This window comes from Ranitomeya variabilis, chromosome 1, assembly GCF_051348905.1.
Source record: "Ranitomeya variabilis isolate aRanVar5 chromosome 1, aRanVar5.hap1, whole genome shotgun sequence".
Classification (NCBI taxonomy): Eukaryota; Metazoa; Chordata; class Amphibia; order Anura; family Dendrobatidae; genus Ranitomeya; species Ranitomeya variabilis.
In genome coordinates this window covers 955101477-955126939 of record NC_135232.1, presented here as the reverse complement: position 1 = coordinate 955126939, position 25463 = coordinate 955101477, and the positions used below count along the sequence as shown (strand labels likewise).

The following is a 25463-nucleotide window of genomic DNA, read 5'->3' as shown; positions in this document are numbered from 1 at the left end:
ACATCGGTAGGTGATGGGGGAGGAATAATCAAAGTTTTTTGTTTTTTATGCGTTTTGCCAGTTTTACGTTGGGTTTTCCGGGTTGGGGGAAGTCTTCTTGGGCTATGTTGTAAAGTGTGGGCGGGAGACACGTCAGGACCCGTCTCCACACAGTCAGTCTCCATTGTGGAGCGCTCGGCAATGTCTGAGTCCAATGGGGGGAAAGATAAACTCCCGCCTGGGTCCTGGTGCCTCGTTGGGGGGGGGAAACAAAAACCCTTCCAGGATCCTGGTGCCTCGTTGGGGGGGGGGAAACAAATCCCATACCATTGTCTTGCTGCATTGCTGGTGGGGGGGAACAGAAAGCCATGGATGGATCCTGCTGCATCAGGGTGGGTCCTGCCTGGAAAGGTATGGCTTGGTCGTGCTGCATCATGGGGGGCCCGGTGCAATACGCCATGGATGGGTCCTGCTGCATCGGGGGGTGTCCTGCCCGGAAAGCAACTCCTCGGTCCTGCTGCATCGGGGTTGGTCCGGTCAGATATGACAGGCCTCGGTCCTGCTGCATCGGGGTGGGTCCGGTCCGAAATGCCAGGCCTGGGTCCTGCTGCATCTGGGGTGGGCCGGTCCGATATTGCATGGATGGGTCCTGCTGCATCGGGAGGGTGCCGGGCCGATAAGCCACGCCAGGGTCCTGCGTCATGGTGGTGTCAGCGGAGGAGGTCCAAGCCGGAGCAGCGGTCGTCACGGTGGTGGCGGTGGGATGTCCAACAGCACTCGTCATCGTGTTGGCGCTGTAGTGGAGTACACCTGTAGAGGGAATAGAGGTGGCCGTGCAGTGGTATGCAGCAGAGGTAGGAATAGTGTTTACTTGTGACAGTGACGGCACAGTTGGATATGCCGCCACATTACGACTCTGACTCTGCTGCATAGCCTGCACAAAAGCAACATTGCAGGCCTGCATCACACTCAGCTGGAGATCAGGGCTAAGGTGTTCCGACATGCCCTCTAGGATTTGATTGAAAAAATGATGAGCTGGCTTCTTGAGGTCGGCTTTCAATTGATCAACGCTTTTGGCGACATCCTGGATGCGGCAATTTAAGAGATTATGGGTCACATCCATTCTGTCACCTAAAGCCTTGATAGCTTCATGTAAAACCGAGCTCAAGTGTAAAAACTCGGGCATGAGGGACCTATCCGAAGCCCTCTGTCGCTGCCGGGATGAGCCCGCAAAAATGGGTGCAGCGAAAGAGGACTGCGAAAGGGGAAGACCTGATGGGCCAGCCCCCTGGTCTCCAGTGAGTGTGGAAGACCCACCTGGTGCTGCGCTGCTGGATGGCTGGGACGGGTCCGTGGCTGCCGGCTGAAGGACCACTCCAGAACCTGTGGCAACAGTCGTGCAGTGTGTGCTGTGAAAAAAGAAAACAGAAAATTAATACCAAACTATAACAAGACGGTACATCCTGTGGAATTAAAAGTGACAGATTATGTCAATGCAACACAACCGGAGGCATGTGAGAAATACTTACGTTCTCATGAGAAGGACCGGTCTCAGGAAGGCCAACACACGGTGGTATTTGTAGAGCCGGTGCCTTGCTCCGGAACCACTAGCTGCACTCTTCTCTGCACGTAGGTCCTTGTTGAAGCGGTCCTTCATGGAACGCCAACGTGTCCTTACTTTCTCCACTGTGAAATAACAATAAAATATAATGGTCAGAATAAGGACTTTTGGCCGTGCTCTCGTGACTGTGTGTGATGACAGAAACTACGAAAAGTTTCTTTCATCACACACAGTCAAGAGAGCATGGCCAAGGTCTGTTGCTTCACACTACCGTGCAATACTTACCAAATGCATTACGGACCCGTGGCGGGGAATTCTCCCAGCCATCCCACAACGCTTGGGCCACCTCACTCCACAAACGACGGAGAACACTATTGACGGCGTGCTGTTGATCCCGGCTGTCCCACAACGGGACTCGCTCCTGGACCAGACTGATCAGCAGGTCATTATCAATCCGGTCGTCGTCCCGTTGTGAAACCTAAAATTAAAACAAAATCATTTAAGTTTGCTCAACCACATTTGGAAAAAATAAGACACGAAGATGAGAAAGGGCAGGAATATGAAAGACAACTTTCAGAAAAGGATGATATAAGAAATATGTATAGAAAAACAAGGGTACAGAAAGGAAGTTAAAAGAATATTACAATAAGGACAGTCTGCCTGGTATACATACCCGCTGCCGTCTTCCACCTGGACCTTGACTCCGCTGCTCAGTACCTCTCTGTCCCTCAGTTGAAGTGCTCTATAAAATTTAAAAAAAAAAATTGCCTCATGTGTCGATGTGACAGTCAATACTTACCAAGCTGACGGACAAAAAACATACCTCGCTCACGTGATCCACTTCTGATTGACGTGGCTGGAACTCCTCATCAGACGAGGAAACCGGAGAAGACATTCTGATGCGTGTTGAAAGAAAAAAAATAGAAGAAATTAGGACATGTAGATCCAAAAAATTGAAAATGAATGCATTGGCTAGGATATACTCACATTGCTCTGTGTCTTGTCCAACAATGCGTCCGGGCAGGGTGCTGTCTTCTTTGGAGTCTGATGAGAAGTGACCAGAAACTTCCCCCCACCTTCCTTTTATAACCCTGCTGCTATGGGGGAGTCTTATCAGTGTCTAGACATCTTTATCTACACTTAATTCAATGGTGCCAAAAAAAACGCATGCGTCAAAAAAACGCATGCAAACACATGTCAAAAAAAACGCATGCGTCCCCATTGACTCCAATGCATTTTTTTGTCCAAAAAAAACGCATGTAAACGCATGCGTTTTTTTGGAAAAAAAAAAAACGCCCCTCAAAATACTACAAGTTGCATTTTATTAAATGAACGCATGCAGTTAAAAAACGCATGCGTTCACAAACGCGTGCAAACGCGTACACCAAAAAACGCATGCGTTTTCAATGTTAAATATAGGGGAAAAAAACGCATGCGTTTTTTTGGTAAAAAATGCTGCAGACAAAAACGCAAGTGTGAAACCACCCTTAGTGGTGAGGCTCTCGAATGGCTCAACCCCTTATGGGAGAGAATAACGAGGCACTGGTAGTTGCCTTCTAGGGTGGCCTGTCTGGAAGAACTAATTACAAACTTGCTGGTCAAGATGTTCCCCTCTCTCTAGATGACCTGGTATCTGTAATTTACATCATAGGTAGACCTCAACTATGGGAGACAAACTGAGAAAAAAAAATCCAGAAAATCACATTGTCTGTTTTTTTATCATTTTATTTGCATATTATGGTGGAAAATAAGTATTTGGTCAGAAACAAAATTTCATCTCAATACTTTGTAATATATCCTTTGTCGGCAATGACAGAGGTCAAACGTTTTCTGTAAGTCTTCACAAGGTTGCCACACACTGTTGTTGGTATGTTGGCCCATTCCTCCATGCAGATCTCCTCTAGAGCAGTGATGTTTTTGGCTTTTCGCTTGGCAACACGGACTTTCAACTCCCTCCAAAGGTTTTCTATAGGGTTGAGATCTGGAGACTGGCTAGGCCACTCCAGGACCTTGAAATGCTTCTTACGAAGCCACTCCTTCGTTGCCCTGGCGGTGTGCTTTGGATCATTGTCATGTTGAAAGACCCAGCCACGTTTCATCTTCAATGCCCTTGCTGATGGAAGGAGGTTTGCACTCAAAATCTCACGATACATGGCCCCATTCATTCTTTCATGTACCCGGATCAGTCGTCCTGGCCCCTTTGCAGAGAAACAGCCCCAAAGCATGATGTTTCCACCACCATGCTTTACAGTAGGTATGGTGTTGGATGGATGCAACTCAGTATTCTTTTTCCTCCAAACACGACAAGTTGTGTTTCTACCAAACAGTTCCAGTTTGGTTTATCAGACCATAGGACATTCTCCCAAAACTCCTCTGGATCATCCAAATGCTCTCTAGCAAACTTCAGACGGGCCAGACATGTACTGGCTTAAGCAGTTGGACACGTCTGGCACTGCAGGATCTGAGTCCATGGTGGCGTAGTGTGTTACTTATGGTAGGCCTTGTTACATTGGTCCCAGCTCTCTGCAGTTCATTCACTAGGTCCCCCCGCGTGGTTCTGGGATTTTTGCTCACCGTTCTTGTGATCATTCTGACCCCACGGGGTGGGATTTTGCGTGGAGCCCCAGATCGAGGGAGATTATCAGTGGTCTTGAATATCTTCCATTTTCTAATTATTGCTCCCACTGTTGATTTCTTCACTCCAAGCTGGTTGGCTATTGCAGATTCAGTCTTCCCAGCCTGGTGCAGGGCTACAATTTTGTTTCTGGTGTCCTTTGACAGCTCTTTGGTCTTCACCATAGTGGAGTTTGGAGTCAGACTGTTTGAGGGTGTGCACAGGTGTCTTTTTATACTGATAACAAGTTTAAACAGGTGCCATTACTACAGGTAATGAGTGGAGGAAAGAGGAGACTCTTAAAGAAGAAGTTACAGGTCTGTGAGAGCCAGAAATCTTGATTGTTTGTTTCTGACCAAATACTTATTTTCCACCATAATATGCAAATAAAATGATTAAAAAAAACAGACAATGTGATTTTCTGGATTTTTTTTTCTCAGTTTGTCTCCCATAGTTGAGGTCTACCTATGATGTAAATTACAGACGCCTCTCATCTTTTTAAGTGGTGGAACTTGCACTATTGCTGACTGACTAAATACTTTTTTGCCCCACTGTACAAAAAATCCTAAGGTGATTAGCACCTCATTCGCTTGCAGTTTATTTTCCCTTTGAACACATCTTGCCACTGGGATTTTTGCCCATTCCTCAAGGCAAAATGTAGGAAGTTCAAGTTAGATGGTTTCTTCTGGTGAACAGCAGTCTTCAAGTATGACCACAGATTCTCAATTGAATTAAAGTCTTGGCTTTGACTAGGTCACTCCAAAACATTTACATGTTTGCCCTTAAGCCACTCAAGTGTTGCTTTAGCATTATGCTTTAGGTCACTGTCCTATGAACCTTCGTCCCAATCTCAAATCACTGACAGACTAAAACAGGTTTTGCTCAGGAATATCCCAGTGTTCTGCATTATCCATATTTCCCTCGACTTGGATCATTTTCCCCATCAATGCTACTGAAAAATATTCCCACAGCATGATGCTGCCACCATCATGTTTAACTGTGGGGATGGTATTCTTGAGGTGATGAGCTGTGCTGGTTTGGCGCCAGACATAGTATTTACCTTGGATTGCAAAAAGTTAAATTTTTAGGGGCTTCATAGCAAAAAGGGTAAATACATATGCACATGCCGACTTTTAGTTATTTGATCCATAAATGTAGTTTATGCTTATATTTTTCTTAATTCATGGGCAACACGATGGCTCAGTGGTTAGCACTGTAGCCTTGCAGCACTAGGGTCTAGGGTTCAAATCCCACCAAGGACAACATCTGCAAGGAGTTTGTATGTTTTTCCTGTGTTTGCATGGGTTTCCTCTGGGTACTCCGGTTTCCTCCCACACTCCAAAGACATACTGATAGGGAATTTAGCTTGTGGGCCCCAATAGGGACAGTGTCAATAATGTCTGTAAAGCGCTGTAAAATTAACGGCTCTATATAAGTGAGTAAGATAATAAATAAATAAATTCGCTTCACCAACTCAGACTATTTAGCGCTGATGCATCACACACAATCGATTACAAAAATATTTAAACACAGGTTGTAATATAACAAAATAGGTAGAAAGCCAAGAGGTAAAAACTTTTGCAAGCCACTGTGCCATAAATTTTTGTGGCCAAAGAGTTCTATTTTAACCTCATCGGTCCACAGGACTTGTTTCCAAAATGCATCAGGCTTGTTTAGATGTTCTTTTGCATAATTCTGATGCTGAATTTTATGGTGAGGACGCAGGATAGGTTTCCTTCTGATGACTCTTCCATAAAGGCAATATTTGTGCAGGTGTATCAGAACAGTTGAACAATGTACCACAACTTCAGAGCCTGCTAAATCTTTCTCAAGGTCTTTTGCAGTCAAGCGGAGGTTACGATTTGCTAGCAATCCTACAAGCAGTTCTAACTGAAATTTTGCTTGGTCTTCCAGACCTTATCTTGACCTCCAATGTTCGTGCTAACTGCTATTTCTTAATTACATTTCGAACTGAGGAAAAGGTAGTTTGAAAACACTTTGCTATCTTCTTATAGCTTTCTCCTGCTTTGTGAGCCTCCATCATTTTCCCTTTCAGAGTGCTAGACAGCTGCTTAGAAAAACTTATGACTTCTGTTTTTTGGCACAAGATTAAAGAAGGCTGGGTTTTTATAAAGCTCATAGTTATCGGAGAACACAAATTTCCAAGGTTTGCATTGGCCCATTTTCCTTTTTTTTATTTTTAAAATGTAAAAGATGACAATATACATACATATATATATATATATATATATATATATATATATATATATATATACAGTACAAACCAAAAGTTTGGACACACCTTCTCAAAAAAGATTTTTCTGTATTTTCATGACCATGAAAATTGTACATTCACACTGAAGGCATCAAAACTATGAATTAACACATGTGGAATTATATACTTAACAAAAAAGTGTAAAACAACTGAAAATATCTCTTATATTTTAGGTTCTTCAAAGTAGCCACCTTTTGCTTTGATGACTGCTTTGCGCACTCTTGGCATTCTCTTGATGAGCTTCAAGAGGTAGTCACCGGGAATGGTTTTCACTTCACAGGTGTGTCCTGTCAGGTTTAATAAGTGGGATTTCTTGCCTTATAAATGGGGTTGGGACCATCAGTTGTGTTGTTCAGAAGTCTGGTGGATATGCAGTGCCCCAGAGTCCTGGTCGTTGCAGTACTGTGGCTCCGCCACTAAGGGGAGCTATGGTACGTCTGATGGCACTGAAGGAGTTCATCTGATCAGGTATCACAGACACCAATGCATTTCACAGTCGGGCCTCCGGGGGGAGCTAAGGGTTCTATTCATTAGGCCACTCCCCACCATAGTGGGTAAACTGGGGGTCAGGCAGAAAGTTAGATCAGAAAGCTGACTGGATTGGACGAAGCAACACCTGGTGGCAGAGGGTGTTGTGGAGGAAGAGACAGTAGGGTCTCTGTCAGGGGTGGGATCCTGACAGAGGCTTGGCAACGAGAAAGAACGTAAAGGGACCGCGCCTGCTCTGGGTAGCGGCGGTGCCCAAGAAAGGATTAGAAGAGAAATAGATTGTGCTGAGTGAGAAACGAGATCAAGCGATAGGAGAATACCAGTAGGGGTCGTGCTGTAAGACCGGAGCAACACCCTGCTGAGGCGCACTACCGGTGGCCGGAACGCCGAGAAAGTATTTCAACATTCAGCTTCAAGCAATACTCTAAACAGCGGCAGGACAGTCAGTCTAAGGCGGGCTGTCTCACACAAATCACCTATGAAGTCTTGGGGGGCACCTTGTGGAGAGGGGCGACTCTAGGGTCCCGAAAGAGCTCCGAGCCTACCCGTCAAACGGGTGCCGTCCCAACCAGAACACCAGGGAGGGACGGAGGATTAGAAGAACATCATTTAATCGAGTTGTGAGGGAACTTAAGAAACAGACACAACGGTTGTGGGGACTCTCCGTAAGCACAGCAGGGGAGGACCACAACACATAGCGCTAGAAGGAAGGCACCGATTTCCACCTGTGAAGAGAGCTCTGGAGGTGCCATTGGACCGGCCGGACTTGCGCAGCCTGGTGAACCGTATTCTGGACTGAGGACCCAGAGATCTTCAGTAAAGAGGTAAAGAGACTGCAACCTGGTGTCCTCGTTATTTACTGCACCGCACCACCACCACCGTCTTCTACATTTATTATTCACTGCGCGCCCCACAGCAGGGTCACGGACCGGGGCCTAGCCGCCGTGACAACCCCAGAGCAGAGACTCAGTGGCCCGGTACCGGGTACCACTCGGCCCTGCGGCGGGTGGGGGCGCTACAACTTGGCGTCACGAACAGGATCTACTTAAGCCTGGAGAATCAGGTCATGTGTGCCTTGGAACTGTGGTTTATTGTGCTAGGACTGTACTATGTTGCAAAGACTGTGTTACAACATTCCCCGCCAAAACCGCCGCCATTATAACACTATGTGGCGCGCAGGGAGCATGGGGCGTGTCCTCGTGGGCGTAGCTTGGAAAAGTGGCGCGAAGATGGAACCCGCCCCTCACCGATATTACTATGTCCAGAGAGTATGCCCATCAAAGAGAAGGGCCCGCCTCCTAGTGTGGGATGGTGGAGGAGAGAAAGGCCGCCCTCCGGACGGGGAGGGGCAAGAGCCTCTGGAGGCCACGAGGCAGAATCCGATTGGCAGCATGGAGCGCGGAAGTCACCCCGGAGAGGGAGAGAAGACCTGTGCCAGGTTCTACCAATGGGAGCCGGCGGAGTCCTTACCAGGCTGCGCTAATCAGGAAATCCTCGGGGCGGAAGTGGAGGAGCTGTGCCGGCAGTTCCGGAGTCTGTGCCAGCGAGCGACCACCCCTGGCGAGGAGCCGCACCCGCACCAGGTATCGGTCCTGCAGCCGATAATGGAGGAGGCCGGCACCGGAGATGCATCGGAAGCAGGTAACCGTGCCGATCCCGGGGTAGCGATTGAAGAGCCCCTGCTGGTGGATGTAGACTCACCCCCACCACGACCACCCGGGCGAGTGTGTAGCCGTCTTGAATGCGAGAGGCCCTGGGAAACTCTGCAGACGGCCGACCGCCCCCTACGGCCCATCAAACAACCCACACAGCTCCAGGGAGAATGGGTAACCTTCAAATGGACCCGCGCGGCCACTACCAATCTGATGGGGTTTCCAGGGGATGCCCAGGAGGAGGGGGAGAGTATCGAGGTCATCCGCCAGAGGGAGTACCGCCAACAGCTGCGCCAGCAAGAGGAAGAGTGGGCCCGCAAGAAGGAACTCCGGCGTCAGGCTGAGCGAGAGAAGGACCTTCAGAATAAAGCCCAAGTCAGGCAAGTGGCTGAGGAGAACTGGGGCCCGCAGCGCTATGGCGTGATCAACACCTTTCGGCTGCAGGGAGGTTGGGGCTTCATTAAGGAGCCCGGTCTTGCCTTGGAAGTGTTTGTAAACCGGCGGGATGTAGAGGCGCACCTCATTGAGGGACACCCAGGCCGGGATCTTTACCCAGGCGACCGGGTTCGGTACACCCGCCACTGGGGGGATAAGGGGTGGTATGCCCTGCATGTGCGCAAATACAAGCCGGAAGTGACAGTACCATCCTCTGATGATTCACCAAGGCCGGCGATTATTGCCCCGATTTCCCTGTGCGCCAAATGCCTGCGGGCCATCACTCCAAGGAGAACCGTGACTACCCAGACCCCTATCCAGGGTGCGGACGCCCTCTATGTGGTGGCGGGGGGAGACCGGTACTCGCGGAAGCCGCCCCCAGACTTAGAAGGATAAACCTCAATACCATGAATCTGTAAATAGTTGCTGTTTTCCTGTGTTCTGCTAAACCCGTCCAGGGTAAACTTTTAAAGGGATCCCTTTGTTGACCCGGGATCCCTATTGTTTTTGGTTATTTTCTATTTTTCTACGTTATTTAAAAACTGCTGAAATCATGAACAGTGCATGATCCGAACTTCTTGTATATAGTTTGCACCTTATTAAAGGCGCTCCCTACTGGTTTTACTTAAAGAAGGACTCTTTGTGAAGATACCGCACTGGAACCTTTGCTGAGTATGGACTGGTAGCTTGAGAAGATACGCTACCTCACAGAGACTTGGTCCCCTCTTAAAGGGGATGTTCATTTGTTGCGCTTAAACTGTGGTATTGCTTTAAGATTGGAAGCAATAATGTCTTGACCAAAGAAAGTGATGATAATGTTTACATGAGAAAGTTATATGTATTTAACTAGTTAATTGTGAAGAAATAGTGATGATGTTCTCTGAGAAGAAAAAGGTGAAAGATAGAAGAAGGATGCAGTGGGCCCGTAGGGATAGACGTGGTGTCCAGCAGGCATGATAGAAAGAAAGAAAGATAATGAGAAGGCTTAATGTTCGATAGAAAATGTTTTGATAATGTTGATAGATAGTTAGGATAGAAGGTAAACCCTGAGTCCTCATAGGAGTCATGTAGAGATGGCTCAGTGCTCTTAAACTGAAAGAAATGTTATGTTCTATACTGTGTATAGTAGTTGAAAAGGCAGTAGGCCCTGGCTGAACGGGGCGGTCCTGTAACTGAAAGGAGAGGCAGTAGGTCTGGTGCCGATAGGACAGGCGGTCCTGCAGATTTAAAGAAGGAGAATGAAAAAGTTAAATTACCTTATAATGTGATTATAGGAAGGTCTTTAGTGGATTTAGAGTGTATGTCCTTAAAGGCAATGTTAAATTAATGTTCAACAAATTTTGCACTTAGTAGAATACCCGGTTGGGTAAGAAAAGTTATTTGTAGCATGTTGCTATGATATCTAGCCACGTTTGTAACGTTCAAGTGTCCTTACCTCCCATAAAGGGAAGCCTGTTTAAATATGCTTATTGTTATTACACTCAACAAAACTGTATGTCTTTTTGCTAACTTGTATTGTTGTTTTCTTCCCAGTCCCGGAATACTGTGTTTAACCAGGGGGGAGTGCAGCGCCCCAGAGTCCTGGTCGTTGCAGTACTGTGGCTCCGCCACTAAGGGGAGCTATGGTACGTCTGATGGCACTGAAGGAGTTCATCTGATCAGGTATCACAGACACCAATACATTTCACAGTCGGGCCTCCGGGGGGAGCTAAGGGTTCTATTCATTAGGCCACTCCCCACCATAGTGGGTAAACTGGGGGTCAGGCAGGAAGTTAGATCAGAAAGCTGACTGGATTGGACGAAGCAACACCTGGTGGCAGAGGGTGTTGTGGAGGAAGAGACAGTAGGGTCTCTGTCAGGGGTGGGATCCTGACAGAGGCTTGGCAACGAGAAAGAACGTAAAGGGACCGCGCCTGCTCTGGGTAGCGGCGGTGCCCAAGAAAGGATTAGAAGAGAAATAGATTGTGCTGAGTGAGAAACGAGATCAAGCGATAGGAGAATACCAGTAGGGGTCGTGCTGTAAGACCGGAGCAACACCCTGCTGAGGCGCACTACCGGTGGCCGGAACGCCGAGAGAGTATTTCAACATTCAGCTTCAAGCAATACTCTAAACAGCGGCAGGACAGTCAGTCTAAGGCGGGCTGTCTCACACAAATCACCTATGAAGTCTTGGGGGGCACCTTGTGGAGAGGGGCGACTCTAGGGTCCCGGAAGAGCTCTGAGCCTACCCGTCAAACGGGTGCCGTCCCAACCAGAACACCAGGGAGGGACGGAGGATTAGAAGAACATCATTTAATCGAGTTGTGAGGGAACTTAAGAAACAGACACAACGGTTGTGGGGACTCTCCGTAAGCACAGCAGGGGAGGACCACAACACATAGCGCTAGAAGGAAGGCACCGATTTCCACCTGTGAAGAGAGCTCTGGAGGTGCCATTGGACCGGCCGGACTTGCGCAGCCTGGTGAACCGTATTCTGGACTGAGGACCCAGAGATCTTCAGTAAAGAGGTAAAGAGACTGCAACCTGGTGTCCTCGTTATTTACTGCACCGCACCACCACCACCGTCTTCTACATTTATTATTCACTGCGCGCCCCACGGCAGGGTCACGGACCGGGGCCTAGCCGCCGTGACAACCCCAGAGCAGAGACTCAGTGGCCCGGTCCTGCGGCGGGTGGGGGCTCTACAGATACACAGCTGATAGTCCTACTAAATAGACTGTTAGAATTTGTATTATGGCAAGAAAAAAGCAGCTGTAAAGAAAAACGAGTGGCCATCATTACTTTAAGAATTGAAGGTCAGTCAGTCCGAAAAATTGGAAAAACTTTGAAAGTGTCCCCAAGTGCAGTGGCAAAAACCATCAAGCGCTACAAAGAAACTGGCTCACATGAGGACCGCTCCAGGAAATGAAGACCAAGAGTCACCTCTGCTTCTGAGGATAAATTTATCCGAGTCACCAGCCTCAGAAATCGCAGGTTAACAGCAGCTCAGATTAGAGACCAGGTCAATGCCACACAGAGTTCTAGCAGCAGACACATCTCTACAACAACTGTTAAGGGGAGACTTTGTGTAGCAGGCCTTCATGGTAAAATAGCTGCTAGGAAACCACTGCTAAGGACAGGCAACAAGCAGAAGAGACTTGTTTGGGCTAAAGAATACAAGGGATGGACATTAGACCAGTGGAAATCTGTGCTTTGGTCTGATGAGTCCAAATTTGAGATCTTTGGTTCCAACTACCGTGTCTTTGTGCGATGCAGAAAAGGTGAACAGATGGACTCTACATGCCTGGTTCCCACAGTGAAGCATGGAGGAGGAGGTGTGATGGTGTGGGAGTGCTTTGCTGGTGACACTGTTGGGGTTTTATTCAAAATTGAAAGCATAGTGAACCAGCATGGCTACCACAGCATCTTGCAGCGGCATGCTATTCCATCCGGTTTGCATTTAGTTGGACCATCATTTATTTTTCAACAGGACAATGACCCCAAACACACCTCCAGGCTGTGTAAGGGCTATTTGACCAAGAAGGAGAGTGATGGGGTGTTACGCCAGATGACCTGGCCTCCACAGTCACCAGACCTGAACCCAATCGAGATGGTTTGGGGTGAACTGGACTGCAGAGTGAAGGCAAAAGGGCCGACAAGTGCTAAGCATCTCTGGGAACTCCTTCAAGATTGTTGGAAGATATTTTCCGGTGACTACCTCTTGAAGCTCATCAAGAGAATGCCAAGAGTGTACAAAGCAGTCATCAAAGCAAAAGGCGGCTACTTTGAATAACCTAGAATATAAGACATAATTTCAGTTGTTTCACACTTTTTTGTTAAGTATATAATTCCACATGTGTTAATTCATAGTTTTGATGCCTTCAACCTTCAGATGCCTACAATTTCTTTAAATGAGAAGGTGTGTCCAAACTTTTGGTCTGTATTGTGTATATATATATACACATATACACTCACCGGCCACTTTATTAGGTACACCTGTCCAACTTCTTGTTAACACTTAATTTCTAATCAGCCAATCACATGGCGGCAACTCAGTGCATTTAGGCATGTAGACATGGTCAAGACAATCTCCTGCAGTTCAAACCGAGCATCAGTATGGGGAAGAAAGGTGATTTGAGTGCCTTTGAACGTGGCATGGTTGTTGGTGCCAGAAGGGCTGGTCTGAGTATTTCAGAAACTGCTGATCTACTGGGATTTTCACGCACAACCATCTCTAGGGTTTACAGAGAATGGTCCGAAAAAGAAAAAAAATCCAGTGAGCGGCAGTTCTGTGGGCGGAAATGCCTTGTTGATGCCAGAGGTCAGAGGAGAATGGGCAGACTGGTTCGAGCTGATAGAAAGGCAACAGTGACTCAAATCGCCACCCGTTACAACCAAGGTAGGCCTAAGAGCATCTCTGAACGCACAGTGCGTCGAACTTTGAGGCAGATGGGCTACAGCAGCAGAAGACCACACCGGGTACCACTCCTTTCAGCTAAGAACAGGAAACGGAGGCTACAATTTGTACAAGCTCATCGAAATTGGACAGTAGAAGATTGGAAAAACGTTGCTTGGTCTGATGAGTCTCGATTTCTGCTGCGACATTCGGATGGTAGGGTCAGAATTTGGCGTAAACAACATGAAAGCATGGATCCATCCTGCCTTGTATGGAGCATCTTTGGGATGTGCAGCCGACAAATCTGCGGCAACTGTGTGATGCCATCATGTCAATATGGACCAAAATCTCTGAGGAATGCTTCCAGCACCTTGTTGAATCTATGCCACGAAGAATTGAGGCAGTTCTGAAGGCAAAAGGGGGTCCAACCCGTTACTAGCATGGTGTACCTAATAAAGTGGCCGGTGAGTGTATATATATATTTGGCTAAAATACAAAGGAAATTCAATTTGCTTAACTGTTCACGATAACAGTAATTTTGACCAGGAGGGTCCAAACTTTTACATGCCACTGTACAGTGCCTTGCGAAAGTATTCGGCCCCCTGTAAATTTTCAACCTTTTCCCACATATCATGCTTCAAACATAAAGATACCAAATGTAAATTTTTGGTGAAGAATCAACAACAATTGTGAAGTTGAACAAAATATATTGGTTATTCTAAATTTTTGTGGAAATTAAAAAAACTGAAAAGTGGGGCGTGCAATATTTTTCGGCCCCTTTAACTTAATACTTTGTTGTGCCACCTTTTGCTGTGATTACAGCTGCAAGTCGCTTGGTGTATGTCTCTATCAGTTATGTACATCGAGAGACTGAAATTCTTGCCCATTCTTCCTTGGCAAACAGCTCGAGCTCAGTGAGGCTTGATGGGGATCATTTGTGAACAGCAGTTTTCAGCTCTTTCCACAGATTCTCGATTGGATTGAAGTCTGGACTTTGACTTGGCCATTCTAACACCTGGATACATTTATTTGTGAACCATTCCATTGTAGATTTTGCTTTATGTTTGGGATCATTGTCTTGTAGGAAGACAAATCTCCATCTCAGTCTCAGGTCTTTTGCAGACTCAAACAGGTTTTCTTCAAGAATGGTCCTGTATTTGGCTCCATCCATCTTCCCATCAATTTTAACCATCTTCCCTGTCCCTGCTGAAGAAAAGCAGGCCCAAACCATGATGCTGCCACCACCATGTTTGACAGTGGGGATGGTGTGCTCAGGGTGATGAGCTGTGTTGCCTTTATGCCAAACATATTGTTTGGCATTGTTGCCAAAAAGTTCGATTTTGGTTTCATCTGACCAGAGCACCTTCTTTCACATGTTTGGTGTGTCTCCCAGGTGGCTTGTTGCAAACTTTAAACAACACTTTATATGGATATCTTTGAGAAATGGCTTTCTTCTTGCCACTCTTCCATAAAGGCCAGATTTGTGCAGTGTACGACTGATTGTCGTCCTATGGACAGACTGTCCCACCTCAGCTGTATATCTCTGCAGTTCATCCAGAGTGACCATGGGCCTCTTGGCTGCATCTCTGATCTCTCTTCTCCTTGTTTGAGATGAAAGTTTAGAGGGACGGCCGGGTCTTGGTAGATTTGCAGTGGTATGATACTCCTTCCATTTCAATATGATCGCTTTCACAGTGCTCCTTGGGATGTTTAAAGTTTTGGAAATCATTTTGTATCCAAATCCGGCGTTAAACTTCTCCACAACAGTATCACGGACCTGCCTGTTGTGTTCCTTGGTATTCATGATCCTCTCTGTGCTTCAAACAGAACCCTGAGACTATCACAGAGCAGGTGCATTTATACGGAGACTTGGTTACGCACAGGTGGATTATATTTATCATTTGTAGGCATTTTGGACAACATTGGATCATTCACAGATCCACAATGAACTTCTGAAGTGAGTTTGCTGCACTGAAAGTAAAGGGGCCGAATAATATTGCACGCCCCACTTTTCAGTTTTTGAATTTCCACAAAAAAATTAAAATAACCAATATATTTCGTTCAACTTCACAATTGTGTTCCACTTGTTGTTGATTCTTCACCAAAAATTTACATTTGGTATCTTTATGTTTGAAGCATGATATGTGGGAAAAGGTTGAAAAGTTCCAGGGGGCTGAATACTTTCGCAAGGCACTGTGTGTATGGGGATAGATTGACCTATTATTGATTATTCCCCCGTCATTCTTCATTAGCCTCTGTAAAGAAGCCAGTAAATAAGCATCAAACAACTTCAATATAGTCAATCACTCTCCTTTAATAGTCTGAAATGAGCTCGGATAAATTCTTCCTAAATGTTTGTGTGACGGTGCAATATGTTAGCATTTTGGGGGTCACTTTTAACTTTTGCATAGGGCCCCACTTTCTCTAAAACAGGTCCTGCTATCAGTCAAGCATTTTGGAGGATCATTGCAAGTTTGGTAAAGTATAAAAAAAACACAGCAAAAATGGTGAGAGAATTGACATTCTGTAGGTTTTGCAAAAACGTGTCAAAAACGCAGCATGCGAACAAGCCCTTAGGGTATGTGCACACGTTGCGGAAAGTTGTGCGGATTTTTCCGCACTGATTTTAGTAAATCCGCAGGTAAACTGCACTGCAAATTTCCTGCGGAATTACCGCGGAGTTACCGCGTTTTTTTGCGTTTTTGTGGGGATTCCACCTGTGGTTTTACACCTGTGACATGCTCCGGAACAAACAACGCAGCGTTTCCGTACTTTTTTTCCACAGCAAGTGCACTGCGGATTTTGTTTTCCATAGGTTTACATGGTACTGTACAACGCATGGAAAACTGCTGCGAATCCGCAGCGTCAAAACCGCTGTGGATCCGCAGCAAAATCCGCAACGTGTGCACATAGCCTCATAGACAATATACAGGGATTAGATTGTTTAAAAAACATTGTAATGACAATGCCGAAGGCCTCTTTTTTTCCCCACCCCACCATTTTTCATCAATCTGCTAGATTAGACTTCTATTCATTTTTGTTTGGTTTTGGTATCGGATTCTTTCACTGGAAAATATCACGCAGATGAGCCATGGATGGTATTTCTGTGCTGTTTGTTTTTTTTCATGGACCCATTGATTTGAACAGATGACACTTGGACCACAAAAATCACATGTGAACAACCCTATAGACTACAAGGGATACATGTGCTGTTTGTGAAAAATACGGATAGAATATGTATGAGATAAAAAGACCTTTGAAGTACAGCAGGTTGACATTACAAGCATAGAAATAAATCCATGGTATCTTTACATTTTGAGTACCAAGATGATTTTATTTTAAGCTATATGGAGTTCATATTCTCTTTGCAAATCTTGGCAATTCTAATGCGATCTACTATCAATCTAATGTATAAGAACTGACGCCCTTATTGCTGCCAACTAGTGAAAGAATAAACTGACAGATTGGGTTATCATTTCTAAAACATAAAAAGCACCAGATGGTTTTGAAAGTCACTTATCTCCCTTCACCTATTAACATGTTTAATTGGCTGAGCAAGTATCTTTATTGAGGGTATGGTCTGAGAGCTGCGATCAAATGATCAAGTGAATGGCAGCTATTACATCTCTGGCCAGGTCAATAAAATCATAGTGTAACACTTTGTTAGCAACAGTGCCACCTGCAGGCTTAACTTGGCTCTGCAAGTCCAATAATAAAGTGCTGGTGTTAGGCTACGTTCACATTTGCGTTGTGCGCCGCAGCGTCGTCGCCGCAACGCACAACGCAAACAAAAACGCAGCAAAACGCATACACAACGCTGCGTTTTGCGCCGCATGCGTTCAACGCATGCGGCGCAAAACGCAGCGTTTTTTGTAAACGCAGTTGCGTTTTCAACAAAAAACGCAGCGTTTTGCGCCGCATGCGTTTTTTTGAGCAGTGAGTCATTCCTCATCCCACCCCCAAAAAAAAGTGTCTACACAATAGATAAGGACCACCAATGGCTAGAAGAGGGTTGGTGTTTATGTAATTGTGTATATATACCATGGCAGACATGAATTCCTCCCATTTTGCTGGTATTCATGATGGAGCGTCCCATGGACAGTATCGTCATGGATATGGAGATGGAATTTGCCTTGGCTCATGCCTATGCTGTCGCCTGTGCTCATCAAAGAGAAAGAGAAAAACGGAGATGGATTCATCGCCGATTTTGGATACACCCTATCTTGGAAGTCCGGGAGAGCCGTGGAGCATACCATAGCTTGTTTGGCGAACTGAATGAGAACCTGGAGAAATATTTCGAGTACACCAGGATGTCTCAGGAGAGCTTCCGGTATCTTCTGCGTCGGGTGGAAGGAGCCATTAGCAGGCAGGACACTCAGCTCCGGAGAGCTATTTCCGCAGAGGAACGGCTGCTGGTGACTCTACGGTACGTAGCTGTTTGAATGACTGAGATATGTTCGGCTACGTTCACATCTTCCCTTTTTTTTTTTTTTTTTTCTTAATTTTTTTTGGGGGTGGTATGGTCAATGTACTTTTAGGCTGTGTTTCTACGGTCAGTAAACGCTGCTTGTTTGACGCTGCAGCGTCAAACAAGCAGCGTCCAGATGTTCCAGCATAGTGGAGGGGATTTTATGAAATCCCGTCTCCACTATGCGTGGAAACCCGCACGCGGAGGCCCTGCGACTCCGGACATGCTGCGCGTCTTTTCAGAACACAGCATGTCCGTACACCTTGCGGGGACGCAGCGTCCCCGCAAGGTATATCACAGGGCCCTACGGCGAGGGGTGCGATGATCCCGGATGTGTACTGTACACATCCGGCACCATCGCGTCCCAGGAAGGGGGCGGGGCTTATCGCCGACCGGCTTCGCCGCTGCAACGATAGCGCCGCGTCTCCGGACAGTGGAGACATACCCTTATAAATTGCAATGTACTAATGTAATTTCTTTATCTTCTTGGCAGTTTCCTGGCTACCGGAGAGACCTTGCGATCCCTTCAATTTCAGTTCCGGATTGGAGTCTCCACTCTCTCGGGAATTATTGCTGAGACCTGCCGCGCTTTGTGGGATAACCTCCGTGAAGAATTTTTACCCGTCCCTACAAGCGATATCTGGTTGGCCAACGCCGAGAAATTTGAGGAAGTGTGTTCGTTTCCAAACTGTATTGGCGCGGTGGATGGCAAGCACATTCGTATTACCAAGCCAGGGAAAAGTGGATCCCTTTTCTATAACTACAAAAAATATTTTTCCACTGTGCTGATGGCAATTGCCGGTGCGGACTGCCGTTTTCTGGCAGTCGACATTGGTGCTTTTGGCCGGTCAAATGACTCGCGCACATTCAAAGAGTCTGATATGGGCCAAAAATTATATGGCAACAATTTCAATTTCCCCCAGCCACGACCTCTTCCCCACACCGAAGGCCCTGCGATGCCATTTGTTGTGGTTGGGGATGAGGCATTCCAAATGTCTGCCAACCTATTGAAACCCTACTCAAGTCGGGGCTTGGACCACACGAAAAGGGTGTTCAATTACAGACTGTCCAGGGCCAGAAGGACTGTGGAGTGCGCCTTTGGCATCCTTGTCTCTAAATGGCGGATATTAGGATCCGCCATTAATCTGAAAACTGAGACAGTGGATGAGGTGGTGAAGGCGTGTGTGGTTCTCCACAATTTTATTCTGGCCAAAGAGAGACTGAACGTTGATCTGGATGAAACCATAGCCAACCCATTGCCCAATTTCCATGATCATCCTCTGAGGACAAGTGTGGAAATTGCGCAGATGAGGGACCGTTTTGCGGCCTATTTTGTGTCAGATGTTGGCCGTCTGTCATGGCAAGATTCAATGGTGTAATAAACTGTTGGACTGTATTCTGGTGTGACTATGCTAAAAATAGTTCACCAATGTAAATGTGCCTTATCTAAAAAACTTGGAAACCTTTGTTTTTAAAATGTTGTGTTTTAATAAAAAAAATTTCTTACGTTTTCTACCCTGCTTCCAAGACAAAATTTATACCATACCATATTTATTTGTTTGTCAGATCGCCGTGTATCGTTGTGTTTGACAGCAAAATCAACGATACCAGCGATGTTTTCCACTGGTAACCAGGGTAAACAACGGGTTACCAAGCGCATGGTCGCGCTTAGTAACCCGATGTTTACCGTGGTTACCAGTGTTAATTGTAAACTAAAAAATAAAAATAAATATACTCATCTTCGCGTCCCCTGGCGTCCACTTCCTGCACTGAGTGAGCGCCGGCCGTAAAGTGAATGCACAGCACAGCGTTGCTGTGAGGGACGTCACTCAGTCAGTGCAGGGAAGCTGACGCCGGGGGATGCGATTGTGAATATTTTTTTTTTTTTCATTTTACACTGGTAACCAGGGTAAACATCGGAAGTGCGCCCTGCGCTTAGCAACCCGATGTTTAACATGGTTACCCGGGGACCTCGGCATCGTTGGTCGCTGGAGAGCGGTCACACAGACCGCTCTCCAGCTCCCAAATAGCGATGCTGCAGTGAATTGCATCGTTGTCTGTTTTGCTGCAGCATTGTTAAGTGTGAAGGTACCTTTACAGTATGTGTCCACGTTCAGGATTGCATCCTGAATTGCTCAGGTTTTTTCATCAATATTTGTAAGCCAAAACCAGGAGTGGAACAATTAGGAAAAGTAGAATAGAAACATATGCTCCACTGCTGTATTTATTACCCACGCCTGGTTTTGGCTACAAATATTGAATTAAAATCCGGACCAAATCCGGATGCAATCCTGAGCGTGGACACATACCCTTTTTCTTTGAAAACAACTCATACACTTTAGTGTTTGGAAACACCTCATACAGCAATGAAAGACACCCAAAGAAACGGTCAAATTAAAAAATCCAAAAATACTGTCTGACATTGCATATATGAGGTGTTTGAAGCACAAATAAACGACGCACGGAGTGAATTACCGAGCAGTGTACTTGAAAAGAAGACCAAATATTGTATACAAAAAAATAAATTTTTATTGAGGGGAAACAGAAAAAAAGGGAAAAGAAAATTAGGGGGTATCAACAGCCGAGGGGGGATCAACATCCGCTACCACCGGTGACCGGTAGCTTCTAGTTCTGGACCTGGGAGTGGGAGTGGTAGAGGAGGAGGAGGAGGAGGAGCCGCCATACTCGAGGAGGCTTGATGGCAGGTCCAAACCCCCCGCAGGGTACACTAGGGAGACCGCCTCGTCAGTAGAGGAGGGAGGAGGCAACACAAGCCGCCTGCGTTTTTGGCTTGGTTGGCCCTGGCTGCTCCTGCTGTGGCTAGAGCCACGACGAGATGGTGTCTGTCCTGGAGCAGCCAGAACCTGTGCCTCTGTGTGTGTGTCTGTGTGCCTCCTATGTGTTTTTTTTTTTCTTTTCCTGCCTTCTGCGGCATCTCCCCCAGAAGCACTCCTACGGGAGGATGAGGGCCTGGCAGGAGCAGGAGTGGGCCGCACACTGGTATGGTGCCTGTGGTGGCGTCGCCCGGCACTTGGACCAGGGTGGGGTGGCTGGAGTGACTCTGCAGCAGTAGTCGGAGTCACGCTAGCCAGCGACGGCACTACGGGCAGTGTCGCTGACTGCGCGACCCGAGACTGCTGCAGAGCCCTCACGTAAGAATTGTTGCAGTCCTGCATCACCGAAATCTGGAGTTCCGGCGTAAGGTTTTCCACCATGCCCTTAGCAATTGTGCTTAAAAAATGTTTTGCCGGATTTGAGAGCTCGGCTTCAATGGCTTCAAGGCGACGTTCGATACTGGACATTTTATCGGTCATCGCCTTGAAACCATTCTGGAACACCGTGCTCAAGTGCAAAAATTCTGGCATGGCTGGCCTGTCCGAGGCCCGCTGGCGCTGTCGGGAATTCCCGAACGAAGGTGCGCCAGAGGCCTCGGGCAGGGGAAAACCTGATGTACCGGCAGCCGGTTCTCCAGATGATGGTGATGCAAGCCTGCTGCCGCTGTGGGAGGGCTGTGACGGGTCAGATGGCGATCCATGAAGTTCCGCTTCACAGGGGGGAGCTCGCTGGAGGGTGCTGCTGTGTGTCCTGTGAAAAGAAAAGGAAAAAATTAGTCTTCAATTAATAAACTATCACATACGCCAACTCCTGTAAAAAAATTTACATTACATGACACAACAAAACATTACAATCCCCTGTATCTTAGTCTGTGTGGCCTATAATAAATTGCTGATTGTTATCGCCAGCTGAGCATTAGGGCTCACGATAACAATCATGGACATACCGACGGCAGATAATGACTGTTAATTCAAGTTGGCAAAGGCAATGCATACCCCTGTCATCTTAAAAAAACAAATCTAGATAATGCCTATGTCAAAAAAAATAGTAGAAAATTTAAAGTCAAGAATAAAATTTAAAAACCCAAAAACTTTAAAAAAAAGACTTTGTTGATCTGATCGCAGGAATGGCCATGACGTTAGGATCATGTGATCGAGACGTCATCATTATTCCTGCAATCAGAACTACCCTGACTCAGAACGTAACCTGTCATGGACTACAATGACTCACGCCTAACCCAAAAAATTACTAATGGGCTATATACCATTCCACTAGGGTTAAAGGATGGCCAAAATGCTACGATGACTACATGGATGGCCAATATACTATGTTCCTTTGGAAATATACTATGTGTATATGTAGCTCGAACGTGTACTATGTGGCTGCGATATAGTGGCCTGGAAATCTACTATGTGGATGCACAATGTACGTGGCTGGGCAATGTACTATGTGGCTGTGCAATATGCTATGTGTCTGGGCAATGTACAATGTGGATGTGCAATATGGTATGTTGACAAAATACTTACTGTCGGCGGCCAAGGACCGGTCTTAAGAACTGGAGTGCCCTGTTATATTTATAGGGCACCGACTTGGACGCAGCAGCACCACTCCGAGCTTGCTCCTCCTCAGCACGAATCCCCTTATTGAAACGGTCCTTTATGGATCGCCATCTGGTCCTCAACTTTTTCACTGTTAATGTAAAGACAAACAAATTGTTACATATTTAGCATTGTAAAAGGATAAAACAACCGTGTGCGATGCAAAGTGTAGGCGTTGATCGCATCACACACGGTTGTGTTTATCCTAGCAAGATGGGTCATAGCAGCGTATCTGCAATACTCACTAAAGGTGCCTTTGTCCTTCGCTGAGGCACTGTCAAAGCCATCCCACAGCGAGTTTGCCACCTCTGCCCACAAACGCCTAGACACCACCTGGTCCATGTGCCGAGGGTCACGGCTGTCCCACAACGGGCCCCGCTCCTGGATGCTTGAAATAAGGAGGTCCACATCTACACTCTCTCCTTGGGCCCGTTGTGAAACCTAGAAAAATTAGAAAACAAATAGGTTAAAAATATGCAAATATTAACAACCACCAGCACCTGGCATGATAGGTACCTCTGCCCTATCCTTGGCCATTTGATGTATGTATATTGATGTTTTCTACACCTGTGTTTTGGAATGTTTGTGTGCAGGGAGTTCAACTTTATTTTACCTTCCCCCAATACTTGCTGCCCTGAAAATCTATAATGTATAAAGGCCCCGTCTCACATAGTGATTTAACAACCATCACGACCAGCGATACTGCCTGGCCGTGATCGTTGGTAAGTCGTTGTGTGGTTGCTGGGGAGCTGTCACACAGACAGCTCTCTCCAGCGACCAACGATCAGGGGAACGACTTCGGCATCGTTGAAACTGTCTTCAATGATGCCGAAGTCCCCCTGCAGCACCCGGGTAACCATGGTAAACATCGGGTTACTAAGCGCGGCCCTGCGCTTAGTAACCCGATGTTTATCATGGTTACCAGGGAAGACATCGCTGGATCGCTGTCACACACACCACTTCAGCGATGTCAGCGGGACCTCAACGACCAAAAAACGGCCCAGGCCATTCCAACACGACCAGCGATCTCACAGCAGGGGCCTGATCGCTGGTACGGGTCACACATATTAGCGAGATCGCTACTGAGGTCGCTGTTGCGTCACAAAACTAGTGACTCAGCAGCGATCTCGCTAGCGATCTTGGTATGTGTGACGGGGGCCTAAGCTTAGTAAACATCCCTAGTGAAAGCAGGATGCTCCTCAAATGTAATGTTCCTCACAGCAGGATGCTACTGAAAAAAAAAAGATAAAAAAAAAAAAATACTCACTCGCCGGCCTGACGCCACATCTTGGCCCCGATCTCTCTGCTCCCGCTGACTGCCTTCCCCCTCACTTGAAGAAGCCTGGAAAAATTGTATACAAAAATTATTGTCAATGCTACAAATGGCAGCTAATAGTAAGCAACTGGACATAATTACTCACCGCACTCCCCCGCGCCGATTGGCTATGTTCTGAAGAACTTGGCATTCTTGCAAGTTTGTGCTGCAATGAAAAAATGAGCAAAAAATCACATCCAATGCCACATACAATAAAATAGGCCCAAAACATTAAAAAACCACAATTGACTGTTGACTGATAGGACAATGCAAACTCAAAAAGCGACACCACAATGCCATACATTGCAAGAGAATAAAATCGAAGAAACAATACAAGAATAGACCCAAACAAAATTAAGCAAAAATAGACACCTATGTAAAATTTTCAAAAGCTACAAAATTATCAAAAAAATAAATACAGAAAAAAAAGGCACAATGAAATAGCAAACTAATGAACGCCATAATTTACAATTACAACAAGACATGATCCAAAACAACACCATCTGGTGACATCCACAGAAATACATCAGAAAAAGGCGCTAAATACCATTCTAGATAATAAGCAATAAACATTACGGGTCAACCGCTGTTACAATATACAGCAACCCAAAAGATAAAACATAGTCAAATAGAAAAGAAAACACAATAAATTTTTAAAAAAAGGCCCCCAACAAAAAAAAATTATTAATATAAAGGCCATACTACACACTTGTCAATGGAAACATTCAAGAAAGGAGATACATACGGAAGCCATAGGGAAAACGACGTAAAACCATCAGAGTTTAAACCCCCCCAAAAAAAGGTAAAATACAATTGAAAATAGAATGGCATATAGCAGCCCGGAACAATACAATACAAATGAAACATCATAAATGTAGCCCCCCCCACCAGCAAGAAAAGACACTCAAGGAAAGAAAAAAAAATGCCCACAGCATAATAAAACACAGCAAGACATGAGCCAATAAAAAACGCCATACGGTTACCCCCAACAATAGAAACCAGAAAAAGACATGCACCAGAAATTTCAAAAAAAAATCTGCCAAATTTAAAGACATTGACCAACTGCATGACACCAGAACAACCCAAAACCAAGCAAGGCCGAAGACAACAAACGCCAGCATATAACGCCAGAAGTACATCAAAACCAGATTAAAAAAAACAATTTTTCAATACAACCCACAGTGCCATAACCGTACAATAGCACAGAACAAACATTGCACAAATTAAATCAAAATCAATAAATAAAACACAGAATAAAAAATATGCAAAGAGAAATATATACTTACATGTTTGGAAAGCAGATTCCCTTCAGTCAGTCTTCTCTGTAGCTAGCCTTGTGAAAGACAATGCCAAACCCCCTTTTTTTTTATATATATATAGTGTTTTTTTAGTGTCTACACAAAGTCTAGACAATGTTTTGCATTTTTTATTGGAAAACGCATGCGTCGTACAACGCACCACGACGCAAGTACTTGCGTCGTCTGCGTTGTCAATGCAAGTCAATGGGAAAAAAGCCGCATTGACGACGCAAACACGACGCAAACACGACGCATGCGTTTTTTACGAAGTCTGCGCCGCCCAAAAAATGCAACATGTTGCGTTTGCCGCGCCCTGACAGGTGCGCCCTAACGCCGCATGCGGCGTACAACGCACCAAAACGCATGACAACGCATGTACATGCGGCGCCATGCGGCCCCAATGTTAAATATAGGGCCGCACGCCGCATGCGTTTTGGTGCGGCGACGACGCTGCGGCGCACACCGCAAATGTGAACGTAGCCTTATAGGCAATTGTAGGCAATTGTCATATTTCTTATGACATGAAATACTGACTTGATTTTGCAAGTCATGAATTCATGATTTTCCAT

At 46.1% G+C, this 25463-nt stretch overlaps 1 protein-coding gene across 1 annotated transcript; it reads right to left on the bottom strand.

The window, feature by feature from the left end:
• Positions 1 to 21347: 21347 nt before the first annotated feature.
• Positions 21348 to 24812, bottom strand: LOC143791986 (uncharacterized). The gene is made up of 4 exons (XM_077279277.1): positions 23703 to 24812; positions 23549 to 23623; positions 22527 to 22722; positions 21348 to 22372 (listed from the first exon to the last, which is right to left on the bottom strand). The coding sequence occupies exons 1-4, from the start codon at positions 23898 to 23900 to the stop codon at positions 22206 to 22208; spliced, it is 636 nt and encodes a 211-aa protein (XP_077135392.1). The 5' UTR covers positions 23901 to 24812; the 3' UTR covers positions 21348 to 22205.
• Positions 24813 to 25463: the final 651 nt, after the last annotated feature.